At 36.5% G+C, this 27,147-nt stretch overlaps 2 protein-coding genes across 5 annotated transcripts; both read right to left on the bottom strand.

Annotated features, from left to right (window-relative positions):
* Nucleotides 1-1,129: 1,129 nt before the first annotated feature.
* On the bottom strand, nt 1,130-26,826 carry LOC114525974 (interferon-induced very large GTPase 1-like). 4 transcript variants are annotated; one of them, XM_028547449.1, is made up of 3 exons: nt 26,705-26,826; nt 6,688-6,781; nt 1,130-6,363 (listed from the first exon to the last, which is right to left on the bottom strand). In XM_028547449.1, exon 3 carries the CDS (start codon nt 6,210-6,212, stop codon nt 1,626-1,628), a length of 4,587 nt encoding a protein of 1,528 aa, XP_028403250.1. In that variant the 5' UTR covers nt 6,213-6,363; nt 6,688-6,781; nt 26,705-26,826; the 3' UTR covers nt 1,130-1,625. The 4 variants fall into 4 exon arrangements, 3 of the variants coding, with proteins under 3 accessions (XP_028403250.1, XP_028403249.1, XP_028403251.1); XM_028547448.1 differs by lacking the exon at nt 26,705-26,826 and adding an exon at nt 11,911-12,033; XM_028547450.1 differs by lacking the exon at nt 26,705-26,826 and adding an exon at nt 11,911-12,033 and having other exon boundaries at nt 6,741-6,781.
* On the bottom strand, nt 15,941-22,667 carry LOC114525975 (interferon-induced very large GTPase 1-like). Its single transcript, XM_028547451.1, is given in 2 exon segments — nt 15,941-21,397; nt 21,399-22,667. Coding segments are annotated over 2 exon segments (4,362 nt in total). The 5' UTR covers nt 22,609-22,667; the 3' UTR covers nt 15,941-18,245.
* Nucleotides 26,827-27,147: the final 321 nt, after the last annotated feature.

Genomic DNA, 27,147 nt, shown 5'->3' with positions numbered 1-27,147 from the left:
TGCACCGTATCTCAACATACCAATGGTCCGGGCACTGCTTTTTAAAGTATTGTCTCAGTTAGCATAATTACAAAGATGATTGTTGAAAATTCTGGCCTCTGATTGGTCGAGCGACCTCGGATTATTACCCGATAATCACCTAAGCGGATTTTTCAAAATGGCGGTGAGATTTTTTGTGAAAACGACATGCAGATGAAAAAGTCAGTACTAGTAATTTTGAAGCTGTACCTAAAACAACGAATGGAGCGAAGGAAAATTGATTAAAAAATCCTTTCCATGTAAAAACTACATTGTTGAACGGTTCTTGCATCAAACATCGTTTGTTTACATCGCCCGCCGTGAAATTGTTGAAATATTTGTTTACCTTTATTAAAATGTATTGAATTTTTCAAAGAATCACTTTTGTAATTATACTAAAACAGTTATTCGCCTCGCGCTCATTGAATATCATCAAATAAAAACTTCGACTTTGTCTCGGCGACATTCACCTCGCCTTCGATCGGCGAATAATTGTTGATTGATAATATCTATATATTGTTATAGCTATACTTCTCGACATTGTAAAGTGTTCAAATCAATGTTTGCTATATAAGTGCAGCTATCTATATGATTATATATACTATAATATAGTTCATGAATCATGAGACAAGTTGTCTGAATATATTTAAATTACGAAGAAAGACATGCAGTGCTTTATAGAAATAAACTGAAATCTAAACTAACGCTTCTATGGCAAATAATTATGGATACTATAGGTTCCCCACATAGTTTGCTACGTCTTTTCTAAAAATATTAGCCAAAGCTTCATTACCATCAATGGTTGCTCGTCGGAGTATATAGTTGATTGACGATCCAGAACTTGTGATCAATAAGGTTACAGATTTGATGATAGGATCCCAAAGACTTGCCATACAGCAACTGAGCGTGTGTGCCTTTGTGGTGAGTATATGTAAAAGATTGATAGTGTAATGCTTCCATGTTTTTGTTCGACTGGGTGAAAGTTGTGTATAGTGGCTGAAATTACTGCACGATAACATGTTTATTTTATTCATGTCCTCAAAATTAGAACAGTAAATAATTTATCATAATATGTTTGGTAAATGCCTTGAAAATTATTCAACTCATGCATGGTAATAATATTTCATAATACAAAGCATTTACCGTTTTAGACTAAAGACTAGAGTCTACTCAATTTAGCTTACATTTTATAATACGTCAGCGACGTAGCCAGGGGGGAGTCGTGGGAGCCGTGCTCCTCCCCTCCCTCTTTAAGGTCTGGCTACGTCTCTGTAATACGTTTGGTGATTTTTAGTAAATGTACATTTAATAGGCAAAATAATTAAACAATATAAGTTTAATTTTTAGTTATAAGTGGAATTAAACAATACCACGTCGAACGTTAAAGCGTGCTAAATATTAAACAGAATTTGGGCATAAAATTAACTATTTAGCGTATTTAGCGGGTTAAAATATATCCATGCCCGCGTATGCAGAGTATATTATGGTATGAATACAGCTAATTATTGCACCAAGTAATGATACAATTCAATACAAATAAGTTAAGAAAACAACGTAAGTTACGAAGACTGACGCCTATAGAAGACCACGGCTGCATGGAAGCTTTTTTACAGGTCGTATTGCCTCATAAGCTGTTCTTTCGCGTCGTTGAATGTAATGAATTCACAATAATAAAGTTCCACTGGTGTGGCGTTATAATGCTCCGCAAGTTCCTTCCAGAATGTTGCCATAAACCACTTCCAATACATCGATTGTTTAAGTGATCTATCTCCAAGAATGACCCAAGGGTACAAATTGACAGAGCGATCACTTCGGTAATGGTATGTTCTGGCTCGTGTATGCAGGTTTTCAAATTCCTGCTTTGCTGCGACGTACTCCGCACAAGTATTGGTGCTTAATTCGTTGGTCCCCTTGCGCCTTACACCAACAACTCCCACTAGACGATGAGATTGTATTGAATGTTCTTTATGACCTGGGCAACCATCGCACACAGCGTTGCAATGGGGGCAAAGAGATTGACAAGTAAACATTTGATCAAAGATGAATTCGTGAGGTGAGGGATTCCATTTGCGGAATGACGCAGAATTGACTCCACGCTTGAGCAAAGAGTTGACACGCTCAACTAGATTGTCGCGAACTTTTTTCTGGAACACGCCAATTTCGTCTAGGTCTTCAATTGCGCCCACAGCAAACATCTCCTTTTTGACGACGAGTGTTGAACACTCCAGGACAAATTGCTGAATCCAGATAGACAATTTCTCCTCCCCCGCTGCTGTGGTTTGATTCGCAAAATCAATAGCTGATAAAACGTTATCTTTTATCTTGTTAACTTCGTTTTCGAAGAGTGAGACAATGTCAACTTTGATTTCATTTAGACAGTAATATTCAATTCTTTCCTTTAATTTCTTGTAAAGAAATTTAATTGGATATTCAAGATAAGGAATGTACGACTCAAACTTGCCTTCCTTTCCAAGCTTTATCAGAACTCTAGCATGAAATTTACCTTTGTTCTGCAACTCGACGTTCTTCGATATTTTCCTCGCCACCACAAGACCCATGTTACAATCCAGCGCTGATTCAATTTGCTTCTCAAGTACCTCAACGAAGAAAGTAGCAGCCAACAGCAGTTGTTTATCCGGATCGTTAACATTTTCAAAATAATTTTCCAAAATTGGACGCAATTTTTCAGTCAGGTTACTTCTAATATCTTGTTCTTGTAAAGATCGTTGTTGCATCTCATCAAAAAATATGTACGACTGGGAAAAAGTATAAAGGAAAATATCACATTTCAAAGAGTCAGTAAATTCCAGGGAGTAGTTGGCGTATTTCTCAGTTTCTTCAGTTATAGTTGTTTCTACAATTTCATACATTTTTTCGAGATATTCACGGGTAAACCGTAGACCTGATTCTGATTCACTTTTGGCAAATGCAAGGGCCTTATTAATGGCCTTTGTTGTTGTTTCTTTAGCGAAATTAACACATTCTTGTTGAATCGCGCCCCCCCAGAACATTGAGTACAACCATCTTAAAAAGCTTATGTGGTAGGTAACATCATCAACATCTATACCCGAAACTTGAAACCTCGATATATTGTTTAGTTCTTCTAGCGTATCTTTATTTGCAAGGACGCTGTTCCTAGACAGAACATTCACCATTTCGTCTTTGATGTTAATTTCCACTTCCACTGACATTGGAATGTCTGCAATCCATCGCTGCCATTCTTCTTTGAACATCGTCTTTAATTTCTCCTTATCATGAGAATCATGATAAGAACTAATAAACGCTTTAGCTCTTTCCATTATTTTCTCTTCATAGGTTATTTGCTTTTTCTTTATAACATGAAGTCTTTTCAGATATAACAAGGTTTTAGAACAATTGTCCTCAACCTCTTTCACTTGATTCTCTTTTTTCTTCTTAATTTCTTCGCTTATCTCTCCTCTCCACTTATCAAGAGTTGCCCTGTCTTCACTGGTTTCAAAAAACACATCCATTGCTTCTTCCATTTTTGTTCCAAGCTCTTCTGCCTTCCGATTTATCGCATTTCTATGCTCAGCCCATTCTTTCTCTAGTTGAACTGGTGTTGAGCATCTTCTCAGAGCTACATCAATTTCTTCTTTAAGCTCAGCCATTCCTGTCACCAAGCAAGACACAGATTTCTCTAAATACTCGTTCTCCAAAGCCCTCCGCGCTCTTGATTCAATCGTATTGCGAAGACTAAATATAAAATGTTCCTGTTGAAGTGCTTCCCAAAGATCGGTTACTCTGTGTTGAAAATGGGATACAGCATAATGACAACTTTCTTTTGAAGACCTTGAACACATCAAGGAAATTATACCGTTTTTAATTGTTTGAACATCTCTTCCATACTGAGGGTTTACAGGAGCCATTGGTGGGTTTCCCGACTTAAAAGGTGGTAAATAAAACACGTCTTCTCTTTCGTTAAATGAAATTATATCATTAAAGTTGTTGAACTTTTTGCAATTTTCTTGAGTTGCAGCAAGCTCCGCCATCTTATCTAGATCTTTCATCAACTCTAAACGATTTCCGGCCAATTTTTCCTCTGCATCGGCAGCTGCAACATTTTGGTGGACAATTTTGCAAGACATCTTATTGTTCTCTTCGACAAGCTTCATCTTTAAGAAAGCATGGACAGCTATTCCTAAGAAATCTTTCATCTCATTAGAACTTTCACCCATAATATTCACTATTGTTACATCTGCCAAACCAATGGCAAAAGCTACCAGCTCATTGTCGCGTTCCCGCAACTGAGGATCCGAGGATCCTGTGAGACCTTCAGTATCAACAACCAAAACATAATCAAACTTTGAGACTTTGAAATTAGACTTAAGGGAATCACTAACAGGAATAAGACTGGCGAAAACGCCTTTAGTACATCTACCTGCACTGACAGGAAAATCTAAACCAAACATTGTGTTTAACAATGTTGACTTGCCTGAACTTTGGATTCCTACAACTGAGACTACAAAAATTTTGGCATCGTTGGTTTTCTCTTTTAGTTTGGTACACACAGCATTGAACCATCGAAGCGGAATGTAAAAGGAATCTCCATCAACCAGCTCAAGAGGTTGTCCTGAAAGCAAGATGTCTGCTACAGCACCTGCATAGTCGCATTCGTTTCCCTTTGCATCTTCTGCATTCTCGTTTTGTTTCCTTTTAATTTGGTATAACTGGGCTAGTTCTCTGATGATGTGTTCTAAACCAAGCGAGGATTTTGATCCTCCTATCTTATCTAACTGATGCTTCATCATGTTAAAGACTTTATATCGTTCCAATTCATCCATGTTTGCAATTCCATTTAGACAATTAAGAATTTCTCTGTCTAGATGTTCCAAAGATTTTTTTTGCGCGTTCTCATTTTCTGCAATCTTTTGATATATTTCGTTATTATCTTCTTTATAAAATTTGTTACCATAACGTTTTGGACGATACATCTCACGTTCCAAGTCCGCCAATACTGGGATGTGTATTTGCAACGTCATTAAGTTTTTCATTTTTTCAATCCCATTTTCCAACAAGCCGTTTATCATTGCCTTGAATTCTGAACTTATCTGATCATCCTCAAGTCGAATGCCAAATTCATCCACATACGACGAAAGTTCCACAAGAGGTCTTGCATTAAAATGACTTATTTTCCTTTTGATATGTTTTTGTATGGTTTGAACAAATTTATGTTCATTTCCACTTTTCGCTATTAAAGACAACTTTCCATCAGAACTACTTTTTAAACTGTCAAAATATTTCTTTTCCTCTCCCTTTATTTTTTTTTCAAACAAGAGAATGACTTTTGTATCGTTGTTAGATCTTTTCAAAATATCCTGTATGATCGGATCCGAATATTCCGAGGATAGCACTATGCAAAGAACGGAGGATATCTTCGAAAGAACGTTTAGTTGTTCCTTAAAAATTCCAGCCTCTCCTCGAAGATTTGCAAAGCAAATTTCACGTTTCTGTATTGCCTCCGGTTTCCCTCTAGGAAGATACCAGCTCAATTCAACCAATCCATCGACAACTTTCCTTTCGACGTTGCCACCTTCCATATCTCTGTGGAAGAAGAAATCATGGTAACTGTCTCCTTCGCTCATAATTTTGTTGATCAAGAATGATTTCGACATAGTAGGTTCGCCAAGACGGATGAAGGAAGCCACCGGAAATGGATGTGCTGTTGCAAACACCTCTTGCGCACTCTCATCTTTCCAAGACTTTGTGATATTCTGTAAAGCTGAAAGTACCATTGTGACGTTTTTAAATGGAGCCGTCTCAGGATCAGGCAGAAGAAATGGAACACTGAGTTGACATTCAGATAACTTAGTAACCAGATAACGTCGTAAAAAAATATCGGAAGAATGAAAAATACCAAGCAAAGCATCCATTGGATGGACTCCTGTTTCCTCGTCATCATCTTCATCACTATCCTCGTCATCTTCATCCTCGCTTGCATCAAAGTCGGAAGTATTGCTAGCTTTGTTACTTAATTTAAATTCACGGACACGGTAATCAACTATCATCAGTTTATTAAAAATATAATCAGGTATCTGATCTGAATGGGTTAATCGATTATCTTTTAGTGTATATTTATTGACTGATCTAGCTTGTTTTAAAGAATATTTTAAATTAGGTCTTACACCAACACTACCCCGGAGATTTAACATTGCTTTTATTGCTTGAATGTGCATGCAATTCGTGTGTTTGTAATCTCAACTGCAGTAGTTGTTTTTTTTAGATTATTAGGGTCGGTGGTTTTGTTCTGGTTGATTGGTTGATCCACTCCTTTTTTTGTTTTCGGCAGCCGCTTTTCACCAAATATTTTTACGATTTGTGCTACGGCTATAATAAAAAAGGCTTTGATGTTTATGTTTTTGAGTACACCACTGAATATGCTTCGTTAAACCGAGTTTGAATTATAACAAATCAAAATTACTATACCCATACACTAAACTCTCTAAAACAACATGATAATCATACGAATTTGCAACCGCGACATGTTTAAACTATAAATTGAAAGTTATAAATAAATTGTAAAACACAGATATTAAATTTTATAGATTCAGTTCTTTTTGCCTTTACTGACAATAAAAAGCGTATTGGCATTATTTTGAGTCACGTAGCTATTGTAGGCTAAAGTTTGACATTATTGCTTATAAACCACACCCTCTAGTCAGATCTCAGTTTCTTGTCTTTCGTGAGTTACTGATCTTCTATACCTTTAACACGTCGCGCCTCGCCATTGTTGGTTCTCTGTTCTCTGGTAAATTGAATTTAAAATCATCATTAAATCATTAGAACGTAATACACGGTATGTTAAACAGTTTAATTGCATTGCAAGTATTATTTGAAAGCAGAGCTTCAATAAGTTATTTAGAATATTTGCATATAAGTTCTTTCAATGTTTACATATAGTTTTGCGGTTTTGTAATCACGCGTTTGATTTCACACAAAATTACACTCCACTCAGTGCAACTACCATTATAAATCACCCCTTCAGAATCACTATCAAAGGCATGATTTATGTGATAAACTCTACCCGTTGAAAAGCTACTAAATTTAGATCCCAAGACAATATAATTACACACTTGGCAGCCGCTTCTTACCACACCTAATCATGCCTCTATTCGAAGTTTCAATACTACAGGGTGTATCAAAAAAAATGTCCCAAATGTAAAAATTCCTTTTTTCAGGATATTTTGCAGAATTTGGCAATTTTTTGTGTTCCTAGAGATAGTTAAGACTTATCTGGTATGCCTAGGCCAAGTTTGGTTTTTCATTAACAAAATTATGTTACCGGGGGGGTGGTTCCTTTCCACTGATATTGAGAGGGCTTGCGCGCGAAAATGTGAAGCTGAAATTGAGATATTATTTAGCTGTATAAAAGTAGGAAAGCTTTTTAATAAACTGTCAAAGTTTCAGGAAAAATAATGCATACTGGGAGCAACGCGCGACGCCTAAAGGTGACAAATATTTCATTGCGCGCAGTGGATTAAATGCATCGTTGATTTTAGCGTGATCAATCTCATACAAGGTGGGAAAATGAATAAATTAAAGCAAGAAACTGAACACAAAAACAAAGCGATTTATTCGTGATGTTAATCCTCAGCATGTCCACCATTTCATTCTAAGCAAACTGCGGCTTGTCTGAGCATACTAAACACTGAACAGCGAACCATTTGTCTGTCCATTCGCCTAGATTTGCCGGTGGTCGCGTATAGGCGATTTGCAAGAAAGAATTTCGAACGAAATGGATAATTTGAGGCCAGGACAGACAAATGTGGTTCGCCGTTCAGTGTTTACCATGCTCAGACGAGCCGCAGTTTGCTTAGAAAGAAATGGTGGAAATGTTGAGGATTAACATCCAGAATAAAAATCTTGTTATTAAATCGCTTCGTCTTCTTGTTCAGTTTCTCGCTTTAATTTATTCATTTGCCCAGCCTTGCATGAGATCGGTCACGCTAAAATCAACGATGCATTTAATCCACTGCGCGCAATGAAATATTTGTCACCTTTAGGCGTCGCGCGTTGCTCCCAGTATGCATTATTTTTCCTGAAACTTTGACAGTTTATTAAAAAGCTTTCCTACTTTTAAACAGCTAAATAATATCTCAATTTCAGCTTCACATTTTCGCGCGCAAGCCCTCTCAATATCAGTGGAAAGGAACCACCCCCCCGGTAACATAATTTTGTTAATGAAAACCAAACTTGGCCTAGGTATACCAGATAAGTCTTAACTATCTCTAGGAACACAAAAAATTGCCAAATTCTGCAAAATATCCAGAAAAACGGAAATTTTACATTTGGGACATTTTTTTTGATACACCCTGTACAGGTAACTTAGATCTGACAAGATAATCTGTTCCTCGGTCTACGAAAACTTAACAGTGGTTTTTCAGGTAAAACCTTAAAAAAATCCGATGACATTTCAACTATAACCTGCATTTCCTGCAAGGTGCCGGATGAAAATTCATGCAGTACCAAACAAACCCTATTGTTTTGACCCTTATACACCGATCAGACGCAATTTGATTATCACTATTCCTAACCCTATTAAATTGTTTCTCAATAAAACTACGATAATATAGCTTCGCTCCATCAAGAAACCTTTTAGATCTATACTGATGTGCATCAGTTGGTTTACTAAACACATCCGTGTTAAAACCATTATGGGTAAGAGTTACCGCCACATCCAAGAAGGAAATCTTTCTAAAACCAACTTTTCAAGTAAATTTGATGCCGTTATGAAAAGTATTCAAACGAAGGAAGAATATATTCAAATCACCTTCCGAATGAAGCCAAATCATAAATTTAAAACATCATCTAAAAATCGCCACCAAACCCAAACGTAATATACAGTAGTCCCTCGCTAATTCGAACTTCCAAGGGGAATGAAAAATTGTTCGAGTTACCGGGGGTTCGAGTTAACCAGAGTTGGTGTCAGATTACGTTTATGATAAGTAATACAATAAGGTATAAAATCCAATCGAGTCATTCTTCAAGGGATATTAGGCCTTCCGATATGAATGGTCACCGAGAGTGGACGACGTTTTAAAATTAAAAATATCGAAAGAGTACAAAAGGAACTAAAAAAGCTATAGATCAATAACGACAGTGGCACTACAGAAAATCTTTTGAAATTTAAAATCAATTATACATTTTCATTAACTTGTTAAGTTATTTCGATAGTTTCCAGTTGTCAGAATGCTATATTTTAATATATATATATATATATATTAAAATATAGTTTTCTTAATGTATGTAAATATATATATATACTTGAAGTCTAATTAGAATTTCATATGATTACATTTGCATGGGATTTCAATCATATTACACAACATATGCAATTATATATATACAGTAGTCCCTCGCTAACTCGAACTCTCAAGGGGAAAGAAAAATTGTTAGAGTTATCTATCTATCTATCTATCTATCATCTATGTGCGGCCAACGTTTTTGCAAATGGGTGTGTATGGGTGTGTATATATACAGGGTGTATAAAAAAAAACGCAACCACTTAATATTCATGAATATCCTCTTTGTTCTACAACACAAAAGACGTTTGGCCCCTGGAATGCGAGAAAGCTTGTAATCATATTCTAGCGGCACAATCGTCGGTAAACAAAGTCGGGTGCGTAAACCAACGAGCTGAATTGAAAGTATCTAACGAGTAAAATTTTATTTACAATTTATTTTACAAGGTCGACAGTTAGCATTCAAGTTATCATGCACGACAATAAAAACTCGTTGTTCGGTTGTTAGCTGCACCATTATTAGTTTAGCTGATTTGACTATTAGCAGTTGAACTGTACGATTAGAAGCCATTTTAAAATCCCAGGGGCATAAAATCTATTGAGCTTATGAACAATATGAATTTTAGAATATTAAGTGGTTGCGTTTTTTTTGATACACCCTGTATATTAATATATATATATATATATATATATATAGGCAAAAATGTTCTCCGTGTTTACTATACTCACCCTTGACGGGCATATTCAAACCTAAGAATGTAAATTTGTCCCTTTCCCTCACCAGCTCACTCGTTAAGAGTGCCTAGGCCTTGGGACCCTAGGAGGCGGTTTAAAAGGAGAAAGGAACACACACACACAGCCCAAGCCATACGTCCATCCAAAGCGTTCATCGGCTTGAATGTGAGAGATCGATTTTACGTATTTATCAGTGCGAATGTACATTCTTAACATATCAAATGTCCAAGTGCCACACAACTCATCTCATCGTCGTCATGAACATTCTTACAATGCAGGAAATAAGTATAGTTAAAAATACGTAGGCATTGTAAGAATGTTCATGACGACGATGAGATGAGTTGTGTGGCACTTGGACATTTGATATGTTAAGAATGTACATTCGCACTGATAAATACGTAAAATCGATCTCTCACATTCAAGCCGATGAACGCTTTGGATGGACGTATGGCTTGGGCTGTGTGTGTGTGTTCCTTTCTCCTTTTAAACCGCCTCCTAGGGTCCCAAGGCCTAGGCACTCTTAACGAGTGAGCTGGTGAGGGAAAGGGACAAATTTACATTCTTAGGTTTGAATATGCCCGTCAAGGGTGAGTATAGTAAAACACGGGAGAACATTTTTGCCTATATTATTACCTGTGTTGCAACTCCAAATTTATTTTGGAGCAAATCATGTTCAATATATATATATATATATATATATAATATTATATTAATATATATATATATATATACACCCATTTGCAAAAACGTTGGCCGCAGATAGATATATAGATAGATACCCGAAATCTAATTAGAATTGCATATGTTGTGTAATATAATTGAAATCCCATGCAAATGCATTCATATGCAATTCTAATTAGACTTCGAGTATCTATCTATCTATCTATCTGCGGCCAACGTTTTTGCAAATGGGTGTATATATATATATGTTTGTCAAGTGAAATGCATCATGTACCATATACGTAATATATAGGTAACACTATGTACCATACTGTACCATATACGTATATATATAAGTAACACTATCTGAAAATGCGTGGGCTTTCTGTTGATATCTGATATCTAATTATACACTACAGGGTGTATAAAAAAAGCGCTAACACCATGATTTGCATAAGTAGATACTGCAAATAGCATTTCAATACCAGTGCACCTAATTATACTTCTGGGATTTGAAAAGCGTTTTATTCTTTGTTATTACTTTTTAGAATAGCCACATATATAAGTTATAACAAACGAACGTTGACATCCCCGAGTATGGTATTATGTTTACGATCCCTTGGGATAAATTATAGTGATAGATTATTCAACTTTGTAATTAACTATCTGATTAGACACACCCTGTATATTCTAAACTTATTTCCCTCACATTTTCGTTTCAGGAGGAATCAAGGTGCAAGTCGCATCTATGTCTTGAAATAGTTACAACATTGAATTGAAGTAATGAAGGAAAAACAGGCCACAAAGTTCATAGTTTAGATTTCGTTTGCTTTCATCCCGGAAGTTAAAGTTCCTGAATCATGGCTGCATTCACGTATGAAATATTATCCTCTTATTATAATTTCTTTCTGAAATATCTCGAGTTTAAAATTTTTATGAAAAAAATATATAATCTGAGAATGTCAGGGATTAGATGCAATGTAAACAACGCCCATCTGCAAAATGGTTTCACTTTTAGTACGACGTAAATCTCCTACATAATATGTCATTTCTTGTCGAGACAAATATATTAATATATATATTAATCTATAGATAGTGATAAATGACTCGTCGATTCATGTGTAATTCAACTTAAGCTCTTTAAGACAATGATGTTTTCTGATTTACGAACAGCAAAGTGTGCATGTAAAGACATCACGTATATACAAAGTGTACAAAATATAAACAAAGTACTTACCACTCCAATGTCTTTACGCTGACCATGTAGATTACACGAAAAGCATTTTATCATCAAAATATAGAACCAAGATGAAGGAAAAATTTGCTTGTTCTATGTTTTCAATGTGTTAGATGCGGACGAATTATGTTACTGACGCTGTGATTATGATTTGTATATTTTAAGAACAAAGAAAATTTGAATATTTTTAAATTCGGCAGCCGAGCCTGACTTCATGCACCCTTTGTTATGAAAATTCACAAGAATTCTGCGTAATTAATAGAATGTCGGTTTTTAGCGAAGAAACACAATAACAACCTCAAATGTTTTTAGAACTAATTGACAAAAATAAAGTTAGGATTTCAGGATGAAGATCACAATAGGCTATTTTATTAAATACTCTCATATTAAAAGACCCAAAGAACCAAAAGGATTTTATTACAATTCGTTCGAATACCAGATATATTAATTACGTTCAAGACGAGACAAATATATTTTTTTTAAACTTAGTTTGAAACAGTTTGGAATGTTCTCAATATAGATGAACAATGTGACTACTTATCTATTGCGTCGGAAAACAATGATGGGTTAGTTTCCAACTGTGCTCATAATTTGTCTATTAATTTTTTCAGCATGCAATGAATACAAATCAACACGCTAACTGCAAACCCTGAATACCAATGCATTCGTGAACATGTTGGGAGTAGGAATGGCCATAATTTCTATCATCTAGATATACATACAAATACTTGACAAAGTTATCGCGCCTTTAAAAATGATTAGCAAATTTTCACTCTTTACAAATGGCGCAAAGTCATGGACCAATTCTTCCTTTTGAAAATTATTCAAATTATCCGTGATTTAGGAAAAAATTGTATAAGGTCTGACAGACGTTTTCTTAATCTTATACCACAAAAACCTCTGGATCATACCTACAAGAAAGGCTTCATGATCGGCCATCTTGGCTTCACTCATTAAGAGGGAAAGTGCTACTATACCTTTTGAGTTTATGTTTAATTTATGCGAGAAACAGAAATTGTTTAATTATTCGTCTTGTATATACATATAAATTGCTCTTTATTTACAGGTGATTAATTTATACTGTATGACTAAATGACCTCTATATTAAATCATATTTACAGTATTCACAGGTCATCCAGCCTTTAAAATCCTTGCACGTCAGATGACAATAGAAAGGCTCTTCCCAGATGAATCTGACGTCAATTTAGGCCACGTTGGATCACTGTGCGCAGATACCACAAGTTAGAGTCACTCCAGATAGTTATTGAGCTCATTCTGTGTAGCATATTCTTCATTTTTAAGAACTCGTAAACCATCATAATAATATAATTGTGAATCCGGCAATAAATAACGAGATGTTTGTCCGTTTGACGGGCGTTTAATTGTCGGTTACTCAAGCAAAGGTATGACTACGGCACCATCCACTAGTGGTATTTGCAAAAAGTTCTCGTTCGTTACAACATGTTTGGTTCTCTGTTTTGAATGCGATCGCCCGTGATTGTGTTTCCCCGATGGCGTGGTTGTTATAGTAACGCGAGTAATGTCTGCGGAACTTGCTGAACGCGGTCTTTGTGGGATCTCTTCGTCCGAAAGCGCCCTGCTTAACCTATTGAAAGCATCGCGTAATGGATCCATAATGCTACCCGAGCGACTCCGTTGGCGTCTACGCTCAGCAGGGAACTTCCACTTGTACACCAGTCGAGAAGCCTCGTCGAATGCCGTTCGTACGCTGTCGTAATTGTTTAACGCTTCTGTTTTTGAAATTCGTCGCTGTTTCTCCATATATATATTTATATATATATATATATATTATATATATATATATATATATATATATATATATGAAATGCGATTTAGAAAAAGACAAATAAGGTTTAGAGACAAAGATGAAGAACAGAAGTAGCACTTTAATTAAACAACTTCCACGACCGTCCACAAGTGGTGAATTTCCGGAAATTCAATTCCGGAATTTCCGTCCGCTTATCGTGAACAAATTAACGGACGTCTTCATATGGATATAAATGAAATAACCTGGTTTGGCAATAAAACAAAGTAGCTAAGCAATATCACAAGTGACAAGTGGAATAATTGCATGGGTGTCTTTCTTTACACACGAATCTTGAGTTTCAAATTATAGGATGTCTTTGTTTGACGGAGTGTGTCTCACCAAATATTCGTGTATGTGTTATGATGATAAGAAAAAACAATTTTCCATTGAAAACGGAAGGTTGCCACGAAAGGGAATGTTACTGATATAGGCTTTCATATAGAGGTAACATACTACATGTACTAAGTGATAAACTATCAAGTCATCACTTGCAACCTGTACCACACGTAAAATCATTCAAAACGTAAATTTATGCCCACAAGCAAAGTCCTCTCACCCTCTGTAGGTTAGTGGTTAAAAAACTGCTTACTTTCCCAGACCTGTGTGTTCGATTCCTACAGGAGTATCTGAATAATATTTTTCGCAACTTTTCGTGAGGTTTGCCGTTTGTCTACTCAAAGACAATCAGCTTTTGAAAACAAAGAAGGGTTATGATTGAAAGTATATTTATGTGCGAGAATATTACAGGAAGTTAAAATGTCATTGGTTTGCATGACTTTCGTTGGCGGTCATCGACCCATAATGGTCAAGTTATCCACTTGACTATTTCCCTAGTTTAAAAACATTCTTGCATATGATAAACATCGCTGTCTATAAATGCGTGCGCGCAATAGTCGAACTAACAGAGTCACGGGAAGGTTGCTCTACGCGTGTACGATATTACTTTTCAACACATCAACAAAATGGGTATGTTTTCTAGACGCTATTCCAATGTTGTCATATTTGCTCTTGTTACTTCTTGGCGAACCACGGCGACAGACACTTGTGATGATCGAAGCGATTATGACGAGTCATCTGAAATCTCTCAAAAATGTTGCCCCACAGTCGACGTTAAAATGGAAATAGTTGTTCAGAACGGGATGAAGAAGACTAGAACTGAATTTACCTTCGATTTCCAAGAGATCCATCCAGCCAAAACGATTTCAGAAAAAAAAAATTATGTCATCACGACAGGACGTGTTGTAGTCAACAGCTGCGAGCAATTGGCAGAGGAGTTTGGAGATGAGAAAGAAGCAGGAAAATTAAAAGACGAGAAAGGCGGATACGAGTCTTACATGACTGTTATTGTTGTGGCAATTTTTGGCGGCATTGTCGTAGCTCTTACTCATTACGTTCGTGAAAATAATGATCGGAGAAAGCGTTTTAAGAAAGCAACTTCTGAGCTTAAAAGATTTCTTGAAGTACTGTATGAAAAAGGACGTCTCCACAATATTCAAGAAACGAACTAATCTTTGAAAACAGCATAAAAACTATTTTTATGTATTCCTGCAGTATCAATGTATTTTCATCTTTAAAGTGCAGAGAATAGTTCCACATTAATTTTAACTAAAATAAAATAGTAAAAAAACACTAAAAGTTAAATTTTTTTTACGATCCAGTTGATCTAGATATAGGTCGATAACATTCAGAAGGAAACGACAAGACCGAGTTAGCATGGAGACATTTCTGCTGGGCGTAAAATTTGCAAAATGAAATTTAGTGAGTCAAATTAGCTATGAAAGTTATGAGAATGAAGAAAAATTATAATTCAGCTTTATCGAAGTCCTGCATCGCTTCTGATTGGATGATTACGAAGACTGAATGTTTCAACCAATCATCTTAAGCGATAATGTACGCAATCAAACTGGTAAAAGAAACTAGAACACCGAGTGTGTCATTATTCTACATTTTTATTGACTATACTTGCATTAAAACAACAAACTTCAGAATATTGATTATATACGAAACAATTACAATACAATAATTCAAAAAGCAGCAGTGTTAAGGCCATGTTGGGATACTTCATGCTTTTTATCACTTTGTAAACAATCCGATATTCGAAAATATTCACTTTTTATCCAGCATTTATTTCAATACATCGAAAAATTTAGACTGAAAAAAACCAGCATAATTTTATATTTCATGACATTCCCAATGCCAGGCGATAAAATATACCGTAAAAATTAGACAAATTCAGCAACAAAATACAACAACGTTTTTTTTAAACAACTTCGTTTTCTGTCAGTACATGTCACAACATTCCGCAAATTAACCTTTCCTTGAGTTCAATTTTTGTTGTCCTTTTCAGTTCGGTATTTGCCAGACGTGATTGAGAGAAGGGAATATGGACGCACTTTATGTTTTGTTAAATCAACTCTCTTCGTGCCTTTCATTTACGTATAGGAACCATATTGTCAATGCTGGAATTTTAAGACATTGACGTCAACATATATTCCTTCAAAGTTCAGGATTCTGTAAGTATTTTGATGACCTAAACGTTTCTGGGTCTGCCATGTTGGCTGATTCTTTGCTGCGTGTGAATATTGCAAAGTTAAAGCGAGCATCGTTACGTTTTCTTTCCATACGCTTTTAACTTTGCTAAGATCTTTTGCCCGGCTAAAACTGCCTTACAACAAGATGATATTTCCATTTACTACGCCTCTTGACTTTGCTGAGATCTGTTGTTCGGGTAAACTACCTTACAACAAGATGATGTTATTATTTACTACGCGTCTTGACTTTGCTGAGATCTTTTGTTCGGGTAAACTGCCTTACAACAAGATGATATTTCCATTTGCTATGCCTCTTGACCTTGCTAAGATCTTTTGTTCGGCTAACAGCGTCGAAATAACTTGACCCCGCCTGTACTGAAGATATTTATGGTTTGTGGTTTTTTTTCAGTTTTTCGCAGATGGCCATTTGACATATCTGGCGTACTACGTGTTCAAGCTTGCTGTATTGTATTTTGGATAGCGTCCGATGTTTTATAGAATTTCTCCAGGTATAAGTTGGCAATATTAACCCTTTGTTTCCATAACAACACGACATTGTTGAGGTCGTTGAATGAAAGTAGTACATCGCACCGCATGACAGTCTTTACGAGAAAACCGTAAACCATCTACCAGGTAAAGAACACTGATGTTATTCTCTGAATGCATTCAGTTCCATGATGACTATTGACCACACGAAGTGATTTGTGGAATGTTGTGATATGACAGACAAATATTAAACATCTTTAACACATGCGCTAGAGAATGATAGATTTCATAGCCTTGACATTTTGAAAATCAAAGTTAATAGTTTTTGAAAGAACTGCATGCGAGTCGTGTTTCACCGTATCTCAACATACCAATGGTCCGCGCACTGCTTTTTAAATTATTGTCTTTAGTATAATTACAAAGGTGATTGTTGAAAATTCTGGCCTTTGATTGGTTGAGCGACGTTAAACAGTTATTCGCCCCCCGCTCATTGATTACAATCAAACAAATACCTCGACGTTGTCTCACACCTCGCATTCGATTGCAAAATAATTGTTAATTAATGTGATGTCTGTATAGCTACTTCTTGACAATGTAAAGTGTTCAAATCAGTGCAGCTATCTATATGACTATATAGCTCAGTACTATAATATAGTTCATGAGACAAGTTGTCTGAACATATTTGATTTATGGAAAATGACATGCAGTGCTTTATACTGAATAAATTAAAAACTAAACGAACGCTTCTATGGCGAATATAAGCATGGATGCTATATGTTCCTCACATAGAGTTTGCTACGTCTCTTCTAAGAAAACGATTAGCTAAAACGTTGTTACTATCAACAGGTGCTCGTAGGAGTATAGTTAATTGAAGATCCAGACTTGAGATCATTGACATTACAGATTTGATGATGGGATCCAAGGACTTGCATACAGCAACTTGTGTGTGTCTTTGTGGTGAGTATGTGAAAGATTGATAGTGTAATGCTGTAATGTTTGCATAGTTGCATGTGTATGTTATAAATGTCAGTGGTGTGTAGTTGCAGGAATCACTGCTACTGTAACGTGTTTATTATATTTGTGCTTGTCCTTAAAACGAAAGCATCAAATCATTTAACATAATAGGTTTGGTAAGTGTTTTTAAAACTCGGCATTGTCATTGATTTTAGCAAACAAAGATTTAGCCATGCAATGTTTACCGTTTTAGACCAAAGTTTAGTCTGTTTGATTACATTTTATACTACGTTTAAGTTTAATTTAAAAGATTATAGTGAATAATAATACATTTAATAGACAAAATAATTAAACAGTAGGCTACAAGGACTGTATTAGACAGAAAAGTATATATGGCGGGTTAATATATATATGTGCCCACGTACTACGAGTATATTCTTCTGTGTGCTGATATACGGCGGCACTGAGTGTTTAATACTACAATTCATATAGTAGTAATAAGGAAAACCATGAACAGGCATGAAAACAAAGTCCTTTTACAGGTCGTAATCACGCATAAGCTGTTCTTTCGCCTCATAAAATGAAATGAACCTCCAAAAGAAATTAGGTTTTGCTGGTGTAACACCATGTACGTCTGCCAGTTCTTTCCAGAAGGTTGCCATAAACCACTTCCAATACATTGACGGTTTAAGCGACTTATTTCCAGCGATGACCCAGGAGCCGTAATAATCATTGACAGAGCGATAATCTCGGTAATAGCATGGTTCGTAAAATGTATCCAGGCTTCGAAATGTCTTGTTTCCGGCTACGCACTCCGTGCAAAAATTGGTAACTAATTTTCTAGTTCTCTCGTGCATCTGACCAACAATTCCAACTGGGCGATGAGATTGTGTTGAATGTGTTTTATGACCTTTGTTTCCATCGCACAATGCTTTGCAAAAGGGGCAAAGACATTGACAAGCAAACATTTCATCAAAGATGAATTTGTGCGGTGATGGATTCCATTTGCGGAAGGTCGCAAGATTAACTCCACCTTCAATTAAAGAGTCTATATACTGATTTAGATTGTTGATGATTTGGTCGGAAGCTTGGAAGACGCTAATCTCGTCTAGATCTACAATAGCGGCCACAGCAAACATTTCCTTTTTGACAATAATTGTTGAACACACCTCGACAAATTGCTGAATCCAAAAAGTTAATTTCCCTTCCCTTTTCCTTGTTTTATCGTCAGCAATTCGAATGGCGGTTAAAATTTGTTCTTTTATTTTGTTAACTTCGTTTCCGAAAAGTGAAACAGTAGCAGGAAGGATTGTATGAAGGCAGTGGTTTTCAATTGATTCCTCCAATTTTGTTTTCAGAAATTCAACTGGATCTTCCAAATAACGAACGTACGACTGAAAATTTTTGTCCTCGCCGAGTTTAATCAGAATTTTAGCATGAAATTTACCTTTGTCTTTGAACTCGCTGCTTCTGGATATATCATCTGCCACTAATTTCCCCATTCTCTGCGCCAGCGCTGATTCAATTTCCTTTTTAAGTACATTAACGAAAAAAAAAGCAGCTAAGTATTCTTTGTTTCTCTTCTCGTAAACATTTTCAAAATAATTTTTTAATTGTGGTCGCAAGGTTATTTCCAAGTTTCCTCTGATATCTTGTTCCTGTAAAAAGCGGTCTTCCATTTCATCAAAATATTGGTGGGACTGTGCAAAAGAAGACACTAAAATATTGCGTTTAGAAGATGTTTTAAATTCAAACAGATATTTTTTAGTTTCTTCATCTAAGGAAGTAGTCACATTCTCGTACATTTGTTTGAGATTATCTCGGGTAAATCTTACCCCTGATTCCAAGGCCACTTGAGAAAAATCTTTTGCCATATCAACCACCTTTTTTTTAATAGCTGAAGCACGAGCAATACAATCTTTTCGAATTTTGCGTCCAAAGAAGAACATTTTTAAAAAGCCTATATTGTAAATAAGATCCTGATCAGCAATACCACCATTCTGGAAGTTTGATATGATATTTTTGTACTCTGCTAGTTCATCTTCACTTGAATCAGGGTACTTCTCCAATACAAAACCTACCATTTCGTCGATGACATCAATTTTCACTTCCTGTAATTTTGGAACGTCTGAAATCCATCGTTGCCATTCTTGAAGGAAGATCGCTTCCAACTTCGCCTTATTTTCAATATGATGAACTGAAATAATAAACTCTTTAGCTTTTTCCATAACTTTCTCCTGGTAGGTATTTTTTTTTCTTTCAATATCCTGAATTCTTCGCAAATACAACAAGGTTTTAAAGCAGTGGTCCTTCACCTTCGTCACTTGTCTTTCCTTTTCCTTTTCAATTTCCTCACTTATGGCTCCCCTCCACTTATAAAGAGTCGTACTGTCTTTGTCATTTACGAAAAAGAAATCCATTGCTTTCTTCATTTCCTTTTCAAGTTCCTTCGCTTTACTATGTATTTCTTTTTCACTCTCAGCCCACTCCTCCTCTCGTTGAACTGCTGTTAAGCATCTTCTCAGAGCTACATCAATTTGTTCTTCAAGCTTGGCCATTCCAGTCAACATCACAGACACAGATACCTCTAAATATTTTTCGTCCAAAGATCTCCGAGCTCTCAATTCAATCGTGTTACGGAGACTGAATATGAAATGTTCTTCTTGAAGTGCTTTCCAAATGTTGGTAACCCTCTTCTGAAAATCAGATACGGAATGGTGAGAACTTTCTAAATCAGACACGGAATGGCGAGAACTTACATTTTCGTTTGAGTTAGTTAAGCACATTAAGTCGATTATGCCATTTTTGATTGTTTGGATACCTCTTCCATATTGAGGGTTTACGGGAGCCATTGGTGGGTTTCCTAAGTGAAGTGTTGGTAGATAAAACACGTCCTCTTTCTCATTAAATGAAATAACATCATTAAATTTTTTGTATTTGTCGTTGCAATTTTCTTGAATTGCAGCATTCTTCGTCATTTCATCAAGATTTTTTATGAAGTCTATACGGTCGCCTTCTAATTTTGTGTTTGCACCAGGATCTGCAACATCTTGGTGAACAATTCTGCAAGACATCTTGTTCGCGTCGGCAAGCTTCATTTTCAAGAAAGCATGGACAGCTGTTTCCAAGAAATCTTTCATATCATTAGAAATTTCACCCTTGATATTCACTAGTGTTACATCGGCCAAACCAATCGCAAAAACTACCAGCTCATTGTCGCGTTCCCGCACCTGAGGATCTGATAATCCTCTGAGACCTTCAGTATCAACAACCAAGACATAATCAAACTTTGAAGTTGACTTAAGGGAATCACTCACAGGAAGAAGGCTAGCGAAAACGCCTTTAGTACATCTACCTGCACTGACTGGAAATTCTAAACCAAACATTGTGTTTAACATTGTTGACTTACCTGAACTTTGAATTCCTACAACTGAAACCACAAATATTTTCGCATCGTTGGTTTTCTCTTTTAGTTTGGTACACACAGCATTGAACCATTCTAGTGGAATGTAAAAGTGATCGCCGTCAACAAGCTCAAGAGGTTGCCCTGAAAGCAACATATCTGCCGCAGCACCTGCATAGTCGCATTCGTTTTCACCTGCACTGTCTTTTGTATTTCTTTTAATTTGGTATAGCTGGGCTAGTTCTCTGATGACGTGTTCTAAGCCAAGCGAGGCATTTGATCTTGTATTCCAACCGGTGCTTCAACATGTTCAATGCTTTATGTCGTTCCAATTCATCCATCATTGTAATGTGATTAAGACAATTAAGAATATCTTTGTCAAGATGTTTCAAAGATGTCTTTTGCGCCTCTTTACTTTTTTTAACTTTCTCATATATTTCGTTATTATCTTCTTTAATAAATTTGTTACCATGACGTTTAGGGCGGTGCATCTCACGCTCCAACCCCGCCAATACTGGGATGTGAATTTGCAACGTCATCAATTTTTTCACTCTTTCAATCCCCTTTTCCAACAAGCTGTCTATCATCGCCTTAAACTCTGAATCTATTTGATCGTCCTCAAGTTGAATTTCATATTCATCTGCACGCAACGATATCTTCACAAGAGGCCTTGCTTTCACTCCATCTATTTTCTTTCTGATACCTTCTCGGATAGTCTTAAGATAGTCATATTCATTGCCTTTTTCCGCCTTCGTTATCAAAGAGAACTTTTCATTAGAACTACTTTTTAACTTGTCAAAATATTTCTTTCCACTTTTCATTATTTTTTCATTGAATAAAAGAATGACTTTTGTGTTGTTACGGGCAAATCTATTTAAAATATTTTGCATGGTCTGATCCGGACGTGCTGATGGTAGTACTATACAAAGGGTGGATGATATCTTCGAAAGAACTTTTAGTTGTTTCTTGAAAATTGTAGCCTCTCCTCGAAGATTCGCAAAGCAAATTTCACGTTTTAGTATCGCCTTCGGTTTCCCTTTAGGAAGATACCAGCTCAGTTCAACCAATCCATCAACTACTTTCCTTGCGACATCGCCACCTTCCATATCTTTGTGGAAGAAGAAATTGTGGTAACTGTCTCTGTCACTCATAATTTTGTTAATCAACAATGATTTCGACATGGTAGGTTGGCCGAGACGGATGAAGGAAACCACCGGAAATGGATGTAGTGTTGCAAACACCTCTTGTACACTTTCATTGTTGCCGGAACCACTTTTCCAAGACTTCGTGATATTCTGTAAAGCTGAAAGTAACATTGTGACGTTTTCAGATTTCCCCGTCATAGGATCAGGCAGAAGAAATGGAACACTGAGTTGACATTCAGATAACCTAGTAGCAAGATAACGTCGTAAAAAAATATCGGAAGAATGAAAAATACCAAGGAATGCATCCATCGGATGGACTCCTGTTTCCTCGCCAATATCGTCATCCTCCATCTCATCATCTTCATCCTCGCTCTCATCATCTTCATTCTCGCTCTCATCACCTTCATCCTCCCTCTCATCATCTTCATCCTCGCTCTCATCACCTCCATCCTCCCTCTCATCATTTTCATCCCCCCTCTCATCACCTTCATCCTCCCTCTCATTATCTTCATCCTTGCTCTCAACGGAGTCGTAAGTATTTCTAGCTTCGTTATTTAATTTAAATTCACGGACACGGTAATCAACTATCATCAGTTTATTAAAAATATAATGAGGTATCTCATCTGGATGGGTTAATCGATCATCGTTTAGTGTATATTTATCGACTGACCTAGCCTGTTTTAAAGAATATTTTGAATTAGGTCTTACACCAACACTACCCTGGAGATGTAACATTGCTTTTTATCGCTTGAATGTGTATGCAATGTGTGTGTTCGTGATCTCAGCCGTAGCAGTTGTTTTTTTCAGATTCTTTGGGTCAGATCCACTTCTGTTTTTGTTTTCGGCAGCCGCTTTTCACCAATAATATTTACGATTTGTACTACGGATATAATAAAAAAGGCTTTGATGTTTATGTTTTTTAGCACACCAGTGAATATGCTTTGTTAAACCGAGTTTGAGTTATAACAAATCAAAATTACTATACCCATACACTAAACTCTCTAAAACAACATGATAATCATACGAATTTGCAACCGCGACATGTTTAAACTATAAATTGAAAGTTATGAATAAATTGTAAAACACAGATATTAAATTTTATAGATTCAGTTTCTTTTGCCTTTTCTGACAATAAAAAGCGTATTGGCATTATTTTGAGTCACGTAGCTATTGTAGGCTAAAGTTTGACATTATTGTTTATAAACCATACCCTCTAGTCAGATATCAGTTTCTTGTCTTTCGTGAGCTACTGATCTTCTAAACCTTTAACACGTAGCGCCTCGCCACTGTTGGTTCTCTGTTCTCTGGTAAATTGAATTTAAAATCATCATTAAATCATTAGAACGTAACACACGGTATGTTAAACAGTTTAATTGCAAGTATTATTTGAAAGCAGAGCTTCAACAAGTTATTTGGAATGTTTGCATATGAGTTCTTTGAATGTTTACATATAATTTTGCGGTTTTGTAATCACGCGTTTGATTTCAAACCAAATTGCACTCCACTCAGTGCAATTACCATTATAAATCACCCCTTCAGAATCACTATCAAAGGCATGACTTATGTGATAAACTCTACCCGTTGAAAAGCTACTAAATTTAGACCCCAACACAATATAATTACACACTTGGCAGCGCTTCTTTATTACCATACTTAATCATGCCTCTATAGAGTATACTCGAAGTTTCAACACTAAGTAACCTAGATCTGACAAGATGATCTGTTCCTCGGTCTACGAAAACTTAACAATGGCTCTTCAGGTAAAACCTTAAAAAAATCCGATAACATTTCAACTATACCCTGCATTATCTGCAAGTTACCCTTTAAACAATTAAGTGCCGGATTAAAATCCAGTACCAAACAAACCCTATTGTTTTGATCAGACGCAATTTGATTATAACTATTCCTAACCCTATTAAATTGTTTCTCAATAAAATTACGATCACAGCCTCGTTCCATCAAGAAATCTTTTAGATCATCCAGTCTACCCTCCAAAATTTCCTGCGAACTACAAATTCTTTTAAGTCTAAGTCCCTGCCCATATGGTATCCCCCTCTTGATATGCGACGGAAGGCACAAACCGTAATTCAAATACTGGGGCCGGTTGTATGAAAGCCGGATAGCGCTATCCACCGGATAGTGATTTTTTCAACCCTTCTAAAAATGCTTGAATAGCTATAAAACTTCAGCTTTGCAGCCAACTTTTGTTAAAGAGGATCCTCAATTTAGGAATACTAAGATTTAATCAAAGTCATACCCAACAACGGGTGATTTTAAAGCGATTGAAAAAATCACTATCCGGTGGATAGCGCTACCCGGCTTTCATACAACCGGCCCCAGATGTGCATCAGTTGGTTTACTAAACACATCCGCATTAAATTAAACCATTATGGGCAAGAGTCACCGCCACATCCAAGAAGGAAATCTTTTTAATGGAATAGACCAATTGCGAAACTTAGTAACCGCGCCTTCGCACAACATGGAAGCGAGGCTTATTGTGCAAAAAGCAATATTTGTATTTTTTGCAGTAGAAAGCTATCCGCCGAGTTATATCCCTGTTTTCGCCTTTGGTTTACATATTTTTCGATACCTTTAGGTTTCATCGTTGTTATCATAGTTTTCAGGTGAGGGAGTTTTGTCTTTCATTTGAGGCATTTTTTCATTAATTTTTTCGGCTGCTTTCGTCGGGGAAATATGGGACTGAAGGCCGACACAAACTCAGGTAAAAATTTAGTTTTTTCCAAACTATTTCGTCTCAAGTTTTGAAAATGTATTTCATTTTTCCTCCTCTTATTTGTGCAAAATTTGGCGATATATGTTTGGTGCAAAATTTATGTTTTTGTGCACCATATATACTCAGGCGTGTGCTTGGACTGGCCATAGTTGTACAGCTATGCAATGGAACGGGCGTTACGGGCGTGAAAATGGGGAGAGCATTGGATAAATTTAATTGCGCTGTGATCTCTTGCATCCCAATTCAAATATAACTTTGGATTTCAGAACGCGGGTTAGCTTTGTGATCTTCGAAACTCGATTGATTAGTGAGTTTAATGACTCAGCAGTGCAGCATGCACGTTAGCTTAGCAACCACGCCTGCCTAGCTCGTGGCTTGCAGGTCAGCGCACCTTATCGCACCTTGCGGGTCGCGAAATTCTCGACCATAAAAATATTAATAAGAACGCTTCCCATTTTAAGAACTCGCTTGCGCATTGCGCAATGGAGTTAATATACAGGGTGAGTAAAAAAAACCTGACACCTTTGAAATTCAAATTAGCCGCAAACTTATGGCTGGAATTTGACAATTCCCATTGTGTACAATCAACAAGACGTGGTTAATGAATGCGAAAGTGCTTAAACCAATTGAACTAATTCCACGTTCTTTCTTATCACAGAGCTTAGAATGTATTTTAATTCCCAAAGGGAACAAACTTTATGTTCTACTTAATTAATGGTTCACTTATTTGATATGCTTCGTATACCCATAAGATATTTTAGACAACTTCTGTCTCATTACAGCAGATTACAGACACATTGCAGCTAATTTGAATTTCAAAGGTGTCAGTTTTTTTTTTCTCACCCTGTATATATACTATACATTCTTAACATATCAAATGTCCAAGTGCCACACAACGCATCTCATCGTCGTCATGAACATTCTTACGGTCGTCATGAAATTTACATTCATAGGTTTACATATGCCCGTCAAGGGTAAGTATGGTAAACATGGAGAACATTTTTGCCTATATTATTACCTGTGTTGCAACTCCAAATTTATTTTGGAGCAAATCATGTCCAACCATGCATATTGAGTATTGTAGGCGTAGGTTCCTAATAACCAAAAGTAATTGGCGCGGATATTATACCTACGTATTCTTAGCTATACTTATTTCCTGCATTGTAAGAATGTTCATGACGACGATGAGATGAGTTGTGTCGCACTTGGACATTTGATATGTTAAGAATGTACATTCGCACTGATGTCTCACATTCAAGCTGATTATTACGCTTTGGATGCATGTATGGCTTGGGTTGTTTGTTTGTTCCTTTCTCCTTTTAAACCGCTACCTAAGGTCCCAAGGCCTAGGTGTAAACTCTCTGGGCAGATTATTAACATGCGCAAAGTCCCAAGAGTTGATTCAAGTATGATGCGCAGCAATAACGAACTCCATACGCAGATATAACACAAACAATAACTTTAATACCAGTTAAATGACACAGTTTTCTGATACAATGTTCTCGATAGGGATTGAGGCTCGGTAACTAGAATTTGGTATGGTTGCAGGTGTGTGATATCAATTAGGTTTGGTTTATGGGTTCGAACTACACAATTTAGAAAAGGATTACACAGATTATGGCATGCGCCCAAACCAACATAAACATGAATCTATACAATCATAAAAAACAGCTGATGATACTAATCAACACAACAGGATAAAAAACGACTTACTTTAGTTAGCGCACACCAACTTGAATAGAATAAATTACTGCAGTTTGTTTAGCGTCCTCGCTCTGTCCGATCTAATAGATTAGCGAGAGGTAGCGGTAGTGGTAGTGGAAGCCAAATCTGAACCTCGCTAATAATATACTGACACCCGAAACCCCTAAACTGAAGTCCTTATTACTGTATGCATTACGTCACCATGGAAATGGCACCATGTCGATATCTAACTACGTGTTTCAAACCTACAATTAGGCACTCGTAATGAGTGAGCTGGTGAGGTATATATATATATATGTAAGGTGTATTTGTTCTTCTGCACAAGTATGACCAACCGGGCAAGCAGAAAATTCTACTTGACCGCGGTGGGAATCGAACCCGCGACCTTCGCATTTCTAGAACGATGCTCTACCGTCTGAGCTACAAGGCCAAGTTGGTAGAGCTCAGGCGGT

Source organism: Dendronephthya gigantea, unplaced genomic scaffold, assembly GCF_004324835.1.
Source record: "Dendronephthya gigantea isolate DGI-Jeju-01 unplaced genomic scaffold, DenGig_1.0 000036F, whole genome shotgun sequence".
NCBI lineage: Eukaryota > Metazoa > Cnidaria > Anthozoa > Malacalcyonacea > Nephtheidae > Dendronephthya > Dendronephthya gigantea.
The sequence above is the reverse complement of the archived record's forward strand: the minus strand, read 5'-3'. Positions and strand labels throughout refer to the sequence as shown.

Excerpts from the sequence above, each read along its gene's own strand:
- LOC114525974 (XM_028547449.1), bottom strand. The coding sequence starts at position 6,212 with ATGCACATTCAAGCAATAAAAGCAATGTTAAATCTCCGGGGTAGTGTT.